General features: G+C 45.9%; 1 protein-coding gene across 2 annotated transcripts; it reads right to left on the bottom strand.

Moving 5' to 3' along the window:
* Nucleotides 1-244: 244 nt before the first annotated feature.
* Nucleotides 245-6,347, bottom strand: aldoaa (aldolase a, fructose-bisphosphate, a). 2 transcript variants are annotated; one of them, XM_061225311.1, is made up of 7 exons: nucleotides 6,210-6,347; nucleotides 3,450-3,568; nucleotides 2,890-3,156; nucleotides 2,195-2,355; nucleotides 1,595-1,853; nucleotides 1,005-1,204; nucleotides 245-734 (listed from the first exon to the last, which is right to left on the bottom strand). In XM_061225311.1, exons 2-7 carry the CDS (start codon nucleotides 3,559-3,561, stop codon nucleotides 639-641), a joined length of 1,095 nt encoding a protein of 364 aa, XP_061081295.1. In that variant the 5' UTR covers nucleotides 3,562-3,568; nucleotides 6,210-6,347; the 3' UTR covers nucleotides 245-638. The 2 variants fall into 2 exon arrangements, with proteins under 2 accessions (XP_061081295.1, XP_061081294.1); XM_061225310.1 differs by lacking the exon at nucleotides 6,210-6,347 and adding an exon at nucleotides 4,458-4,608.
* Between the last annotated feature and the right edge of the window lie 2,436 nt (nucleotides 6,348-8,783).

The following is an 8,783-nucleotide window of genomic DNA, read 5'->3' as shown; positions in this document are numbered from 1 at the left end:
GGTGTGTGGAGCCGGGTAAGGGTGCGACAGGATCCACAAACAAATGACACAATTTATGAGGCTCTCCTGATAGCCTGATGTTGCAACATTAGCTTTTTCCTGCTTTTTCAATTTTTTGTGTGGACAGCACGTCCATTTTAAAGTAAATATCCCGCAATTTCCCTTTTCCTTATGAATGATTACATTCTTAAGACATGGACAACATGAACTGCGATTGACACAAAATGATATCAGAAAGCAAGCAAACGGTGGATAAGATAATTTATTTCTCTATTTCCAGTGTTTACAATATGCTCAATATCTTCCTGCCTTAGCTGTCATAGGCTCGTGGTGTGGAATCATGTAATTACATCACAAAGGAAATGGAATCCCCGCACACCCGATAGGGGCTCGGAGCCCGCGGGCGGGGCAGAGGCAGGAATGGGGGCGGATTAATTCTAGATCTTCTCCCTTTCCGGCGCGAAGGTCGGAAAAGCAAACGCCGATGTTTGTGTCATGTGCTTCTCTCTCCCTCACTAGACATCAAAATGGCATCACTAGCACAGAATGGGGAGGTGGGAGGAGTTTGAGAGGGGGTGTTGCGGGAGCCCTGGGTGGTTCCACTTCCTCGGGACGGTGCGTTAGTGGTGGGGGGGGGTCTAGTAGGCGTGGTTGGCCACGTAGAGGGACTCTCCTGCGGCCGCGCCTTTCTCTCCGCTGGTCACAAATTTTCCAAGGGAAGCCTGGCTGTTGTTCTGTGGCGGGAGAGAGAGACAGCAGGGCTAAGCACAGAGCCCCCGCTATCCTACACTGTTAGACTATCTATGTTAGACTATCTGTTAGACTATCCATGTTAGACTATCCATGTTAGACTATCCATGTTAGACTATCCATCTTACACTATCCATCTTACACTATCCATCTTACACTATCCATCTTACACTATCCATCTTACACTATCCATCTTACACTATCCATCTTACACTATCCATCTTACACTATCCATCTTACACTATGTTACGTACCAAGGCTCTCTTGATGTACTCCTCCTGGCAGGCCTTGCCGTTCTCCTTCTTGCCTCCCCAGGCCTTCAGAGCGGAAGCCTGCAGGGCACGACCGTAGGAGAAGGTCAGGGCCCAGGGCCTGTGCAGGGGACACTGGTTGATGGCATTCAGGTTGATGCTGGCCTCCTCCTCACTCTGGCCTCCAGACAGGAAGGTGACCCCTGGGAGAGAAAGAGCCATAGAGTCACACTACAAATCTTGTACCCATTTTCAGATAATTTTTTTCTTTTTAACACAAAACCATGTGCTTTCAATGACAATAGTAATTGGTAATTGTTGGTTTGTTTGGCTAACATTATTCGCATTCATTAAAAAGGTCTTCTTTGCCTTCTTGGTGATATTACATTAAGGTGTGCAGGTCAAATTTTGTCAGAAGAACTAAGGAGAGAACTAGTTAATGGTAATTTCAGGAAGTGCTGTGTGGGACAGTGTGTGAGTGTGTGTACTTACAGCAGTATGTGTGCGTGTGTGTGTGTGTGTGTGTATGTGCGAGTGCGCGCGTGTGTGTGTGTGCGTGTGTGTGTGCGTGTGTGAGAGAGCGCGCGTCTCACCGGGCACTGCAGGGGGCACTGTTCGGCGCAGGGCGGTGACGGTGGCCATGGCGATCTCCTGGGCAGTGTACTTGTGGGAGCAGGAGTGCCCGGCGGTGACCATGTTGGGCTTCAGCAGGGTGCCCTCCAGGTAGACGTGGTGGTCGGACAGAGCCTTGTACATAGCAGCCAGGACCTTCTCGGTCACGTACTGGCAGCGCTTCAGGTCATGGTCGCCGTCAGGCAGGATCTCGGGCTCCACGATGGGCACAATGCCGTGCTGGGGAGAAGGCGGGGGAGATTTGAGATTCAATCACCAGAACGTTAGTAGAACTGCAACCTCACCTAACTGGAGTTTTTAAGAGACTGGACCCATTTTCAGAGTGAGTCTTAGTGAACAAATCTCCGGAAACGGAAGCACAACTGCAACCGGCCAGCTTCGGTCTCAGCAGACTGGGCTTGAGCCGATTCCCAACTCACGCTGGAGATGTAATTGATTCATCTGAATCATCGTAATTGATTCATGCGCTACTGTGAATCGCTGATTCAAACCTGTTGCTGGGTTAAAGGGTCTGAGAGTTTGCTGGTGCAACTGGGCTGGTGCAATCTCCAGTGCCTTACCATCTGGCAGATGCTGGCGTATCTGGCCAGGACGTTGGCGTTCTCGATGATGGCCAGACGGGAGGGGGTGGTTGGGGTGATCTTCAGCACGCAGCGCCACTTGGCAAAGTCAGCGCCATCCTTCTTGTACTGAGCGCAACGCTCGTACAGACCGTCCAGACCTGGAGGGAGGGAGAGAGAGTTATAGAACAACACATTCTGATTTACAATTACTAATTATTGTGAGTTATACATGTAATTTTTGTTTGTTGTTGTTGTTCATCCAAGCTTTGGCAATACAAGTTAACTAATTTGTCATGCCAATAACGCATTTTCAATTGGAGAGAGAGAGAGAGAGAGAGAGAGAGAAGAGGGAAGCAAGAGAATTCGAGAGAGTGAGGGAGTCAGGAAGATGCAAGACATGACAGGAAGTGAGGTGGGAGGGTCCAAGGATCCGAGTCAGTCAGAACGTTAGTCGAAAAACTTTAACCCTGTAGATGCCAGTGAAATTCTGGTACATAGATTTTTTGCCAAAAATGTACAATGAATTTCCTATATTTATAACTACTTGTGTATGTTTTTGTCAGCAGCATGCTTTTTTCTAATGCAAAGTCTCAGTAATTTGCAGTGGTTATTAAATTCAAAACGGGAAAGCCTCACAAATATGCGTTTGACATGGACGTTTTTATTTGTGCGAGGAGGAGACGGCGCCTTACCCTGGGTGGTGGTCTCGCCGTTGGTGCCGGCCAGGGGAACCACACCCTTGTCGACCTTAATTCCGACCACATAGCCCTTCTCCTTGATCAACTGGGGGAAGAGCTTGCCGTCGTCGGTCTTCTGGTAGAGGGTCTCGTGGAAGAAGATGACGCCGCCGATGCATGGCTTGACGCGTTCGTCGGCGGTGAACAGCAGCTGTCTGTACAGCCTCCTGTTCTCCTCGGTGTTCTCCGCATTGATGCTCTGGAAGCGCTTAGCAACGCTGCCTGCCAGGGGGAGGGGGGCGGGTCAGACGCGTTTCCAGCCAGCTCGACACACGGACGCGCTTTCAGAATTTATCTCCGTTTATCGTTTTGGTTTCCTCGGTAAAACCTCTTATCTTTCGAATAACCCGTTAAACACTCTACTTATCGTTTAATCGGTGAAAGTATATGCATTTATTACCTCAGTAAAAACCTAAAGGCTAGTTGTAATTTCTTGGGTAACACAATCTCCAATATACGAGGAGCTGTCATTGATTTGCTAGTGCTCCGTCTGCCCGTGCTATCGGCATGTTTACCTGTGGACTCGTCCGCAGCGAGGATGCCCTTGCCGGGAGCAACAATCCTCTGAGCAATGTCACTGAGCTCCTTCTTCTGCTCAGGAGTCAAGAAAGGGTAAGCGTGAGGCATTCTGGCTCTGAAAGAAACAGTCGGAGAGAAGCCAACGCCATGGGTTAAGTCTCGCCTACGTGCGTATCACACGGTGAGTCGGCCAACGCTGTACTGCGGCCTACGTGACGCCGAAACGTGCAAGTCAAAACAATACATTTTAATAAAAACAAATAAAATTAACCGTACTTTTAGATTGAAACTAGAGCTAAATATTCAATTGAAATTGAAATGGAAAAATAAGCAAATAAAGACGTGAAAATACACCAGATAACTAACATAGCCAACTGTATTTCAAAGTTTATTTCAAGTAATTACCAAATAAATTTTTTTAACATTAACCGAATAGCTATTAAGCACTAGGTTGTTAACACAAATGACACGAGGCCGGCTGGACCAGCTACAATGACCTTCAGCTCATTTAAGCGTTCTGCGCCACGCCAGGTGGGTGTCATGGGAAATTGATAGCTTGAAGCATTGAGCTCCGAGCATGAAATTTTAATACTGCCACTGCGGCGCCAGCGTTTCCGCTGAAGAATGTACTCTTATAGGGCGTTATGGGAGTGTCTGAGCGTAGCCTATACAATGGCATTACGGGTGCGTACATTGTGTTTCATCACGGATATAAACGACATTCAATACACGAAGCAGGGGAAAAATATGCGCGTGTTCTTCAATTGGTTTCAATATTTAATCCGGGTAGATATATTTTGTGTTCGCCCTTGACACTCCATCTATTTGACCTTGTCTCTTGCTGTTCTGGGAGTTGCCGGAATCACGAACCGACAAAGCGAATGGATTAAATCCGGAAAAAGATTTTTTTACAAGGGACGTTTTCAAAAAATATATACATTTACTGCCAGAGACGTCTACGTCGCGAGTGAATGCAGCTCGAGTGCGAATTTAAAACAACTCACCAGTTGATGTGTCTGCGTGGCGAAGTCCAACAGTGTCTCAAATGGAAGACGAGAACGCGTGAGATGGTTTTATAAGAGCTGATTGTGGGTGGAATTCGCGTTTCTCTAAATGACTACCGGACATAAAAAGAGGTGGGCGCGTGCGCTCGGCGGATAGATGCGATTGGTCTCCTAAAACATAGAGGCTAGGGGTTATCCAACTGCATGGCGAATTTTCTGATGACTGACATATATAACAAAATGGAAACTAAAAGAAGGGGGGCTGGTCCATCTATATTCGAAGGCGTGTTCTTGAGATTGACAGAGGGGACGGGGAGTACCCATTCAATAGCGGGGAAAAGAATCCGCGATACGTGACGGTTTGCACATTCTGTGTGTGCTGTGCAGCAGCAAACGACAATAAGAGGATGTTGCAATATTATGTTAAATTACCACTTTTAGGATATCACAATTATTGCGCACGTAATACCCCTATTACGGTCTTGTGTACAGTTATAAGGTAGGCTCATTAACGGCTCGGACCTGTTGTCCGATTGTCAACGGTTACCGTTCTTTATGATCCTTTCTGTTCTATTGAATACAGTACTTTTATTATTTTATTTTTTTTGTCTCCTTTTTTGTCTCCTTTCTCTATCGCCAGAATTGTTCTCTTTATTTCTTATTTTCACTCTTTTAATCCATTTTTATCACTCTTTTTATCGCTGTCGGTGGATATGCGTATAGATTACTGAAGAACACTGCGGCATCGGTTACTGTCACTACCCTCTGCGCTGTCTGTAAGATTATGTCACCCAGTCACTCAACACGCCTGTTGCACCAAAGATGATTCTATTTATAGTGAAACAGCCGCCTTGGGATAATGAACTTCAATGTTGTCAGGGCTGGTGCTGGTGTCACTATTATCTTGAGCAACAGATATGTTCGTCTCTGCCATTTCATATTTATAACTCTCAATGTCTCATGTTCCTGCTCCATCGTTTCCCCCCTCCTTTCCATCCCTCTTGCTGGGCCCCAGAACTCGAGAATCTGAGCCTCTTCAGCTCTACCCCTACCCCTGTTATCCCCTTCTCCCCTCCATGCTGAAAGGTCAGTCTAAGTATAGACATATTCGCCGACCCTCTCTTCTGCAGTGCAGAGTGAAGTTGTGTTGTCCATATTGTCCATATTGACTGGAGCACGTGAGCAGGCACAGCACCACGCCTGACTGCACCAGCGCCCTGCTCTCCAGCGTGCCCTGCTCTCCAGCGTGCCCTGCTCTCCAGTGCGCCCTGCTCTCCAGTGCGCCCTGCTCTGTGAACCTGCGGCACCCGCTTTCTCTTTCTTACTTTCTGTGTTTCTGACTTTCTGCTTTTCTTACTTTCTGCTGAAATTCTGCTCAAGCTCTTCTTCGCAGTGCCCCTGTTCATTGTATAGATGAGTGATGCCAGGCTGGCTCATCTGTTTTTGCAGAGTATTTCCACATGCATCGAATCAGTTAAAGATTTAGCTCTGATAAATCTTGAGTAACGGATGGGTCGGGTAGTGTGGGCCAAATGTTGGCTTTGAGGACCTGAGACAATTTATGCACATGCTCTAGTTGAGACTGATGTACATTACTGTTTGTTTCTGACCAATGAAACCAGTTGCACCGGTCGCTTACCAAAAAGGAAACCGTCTACTGCAATGGTCTATAGGCACTGGTCCCGTCATCACCACTCAAAGCCAAGTCTCGCAGCGCCTCATGCTGAGACAGTATGGGACGAATGCTCTTACCTTTACTGAGGAGAGGAGAGGAGGGGAGAACTGACTCGTGTGACAGTAGAGTCCGAGTGAGAGACAGGTGAAGATCAGGAGAAAGATCCACGACACCCTCCGAGCCAGGGAGGCCGGCCTTTATACGCCAGCCGTGACCCTTCACATTTCAGTGTCCCGGCTAATCTTAGCACGGGTCGGCAATCGGAGAAGGGTGGCGACATTCCCGAAAAACTACAGGGGGGGACAAGCGTCCAGTGTGTAACTGTAAAAGGTTAAGAGTCACGCGGAGAGAGAGAGAGAGAGAGAGAGAGAGAAACACCGAGTGAGAAAAGGAACAAGGAGGAAGAGGAGGCCTAAACGCAGAGAAAAGAGAAAAGGACAAATGGAGAAAACGGCACTCAGAAGAGAAAGGGAAAGAGAGTAGGATTGAGGATGAAAAGAAAGAGCTTTTGGGATGGGAGTGATAGATGAGGTTCTGGGTTTTGGGAGGTTTTGGGATGGGGACGAACCGGCGGTAGACGGAGGGCAGAAAATGGGAGACTATAAAAAAAGGGACCAAACCGTAAGTCAGAATCGCAGTTTGTTTTCAGGAGTGAAGAGTGATAAAGAAAGGACCAGGCCGTGACTGTGCTCTTTGTTTTCAGTCAGACCGCAAACGCGGCAACATGTTCAATGCTAATTCAACCCTATCAGAGTTTACAGGGACCGAATGTAATCTGTGCGGGTGGATATACCACTGAACATTTGACTCTGAAGTTATGTTCCTGAAAATAACCTGAAAGGTTTTCTAACTTCAGTGGGAATCTCATAGGTTGTGTACAAAACTGCAATATCAGTGTGAGGGCGAACGTGCAGGCTGGACCTATGCGGAATGCATACTATGTTGCCAATTTTGAAAATAAGAAAATATTTGTTTTTATCACAAAATGTATATAACCCCTAAAGGACAGGGGTGTGGAGGTCTTTCTTACATACTGTAACGCTCCGCATTCATTAAAATACTGCTTACTGTATCCATCCAGATTATGTGAACCTGCTGTCTGGATACCTGATACCCGATTTTAAAAAAAAGAAAAAAAGGAAAAAAATGTTTTAGGTAGGCCACCTGCTTTCTTTAAACATCAAATACGGGTTTGGACTCAAACAGGTGTTGGTCACGTAGTTAAACACACAGCAGTTCTCGTCACGTCGGGAATGGCATTGCCTGAGATAACCGTTGCTGTGACCAGAGTAATACAATCTGTGCACTGTAACTTTCTGCGAGGAATCCTGACCTTTTATTGACCTTTTCTAGATGGGGCAGGGTCAGAGGGATTGGATCGCAAAGGTCACAGCTGAAATATTTTATGTTTGTCTCAATGTCGTAATACCCCCTTCTCCGTATGTATTCCTCCTATGCATTCTGAAACCCCAGCACCTCTACCAGGCCTGATCCTCATCAACGGTAGCACCATCACCACAATCACCAGATAACATCCTTGTGATAACAAGCCACATCTGAACATATTTATGGTCCTATACTCACACTGGAATGTGGAGCACTTAACAATGAAGAGGCTGTGTGGTACAATGGTTTAGTGGTCTGGGCTAGTAGCTTGGAGGTTGAAGGTTTGGTTCATATGTACCCTTGAGCTAGTCACTTCAGCCAAACTACTTCAGTAATGATCTACTTCAGTAATGATCCATCTAAGTGGATTACAGGCAATTTAAACACTTCCTGTAGCCAGCTAAGAGTATTTCAATTCTTGCTTTTGGAATTTTTTCCACCATTCTTCCTGGCAGAACACCTCTCATCAACAGCAATATCTGGACTGACCTTTAAACATTAGCCACTAGAATTTCTTCATATTTGGTGGAATCCATTCTTCCTTCCACTCGTATATTTCCTGTGCTACCAGCTCCCACAAAATAGATAATGGCATAATAGAGCCATTTCCATGCTTCACAGTCGGCAACGTGTTCTTCTCTACAAAGGCTTCACCCTTTTTTGTCCAAACATACCTTCCAATTTAGATTTTGTCAGTCCAAAGCACATTGTTCCAAAAGACTTCAGGCTTCTCAATGTTTTCTTTTGCATACTTTAGAAGGTTCATTTTTTGTTGAGGTGGTTTGTTCTGGCAACTCTGCCATGTTATTTAAAGTATGTTGTATTGTTGTCCTGTGAACAGCTAGACCTGTGTTTGCTGCTCTTTTGCAGTGATGTGTGGGCATTTCTCACCAGGTCTTCAGCCATTCTCTCTGAAATCTTTCTCGGTCAATCAGACTTCAGCTATTCCATTTATCTTCCATCTTATAATAATGTTTCTTACAGTGGAAATACAGTCCCCTCAAAAATATTGGAACAGCAAGGCCAATTTTCTGTTTTTGCTATATACTGAATAAATTTGGAGTTGAGATAAAAAAAGATGAACACAAAACAAAGCTTTGATTTCCTGGTATTTACACCTAGATGTGTTAAACTACGCAGAACATAGCACCTTTGGTATCAGACCACCCATTTCTTTGGTGAGCAAAAGTATTTTCAAACACATTCCAAGTTGTTGTACAGTTGTTGCTATCTGAAATGATCGATTTCCCCTCTTTATAAGCTTC

Source organism: Conger conger, chromosome 16, assembly GCF_963514075.1.
Source record: "Conger conger chromosome 16, fConCon1.1, whole genome shotgun sequence".
In the NCBI taxonomy this organism is placed as follows: domain Eukaryota; kingdom Metazoa; phylum Chordata; class Actinopteri; order Anguilliformes; family Congridae; genus Conger; species Conger conger.
Note: the sequence above shows the minus strand (reverse complement) of the source record. Positions and strands in the feature narration are given on the sequence as shown.

Coding starts and splice junctions, on each gene's coding strand:
- aldoaa (XM_061225311.1), bottom strand. CDS start 3,561: ATGCCTCACGCTTACCCTTTCTTGACTCCTGAGCAGAAGAAGGAGCTC. Junction 1,854..2,194: donor ACGCCAGCATCTGCCAGATG/GTAAGGCACTGG, acceptor CCTTCTCCCCAG/CACGGCATTGTGCCCATCGT. Junction 1,205..1,594: donor AGTGCCCCCTGCAGTGCCCG/GTGAGACGCGCG, acceptor TTTCTCTCCCAG/GGGTCACCTTCCTGTCTGGA.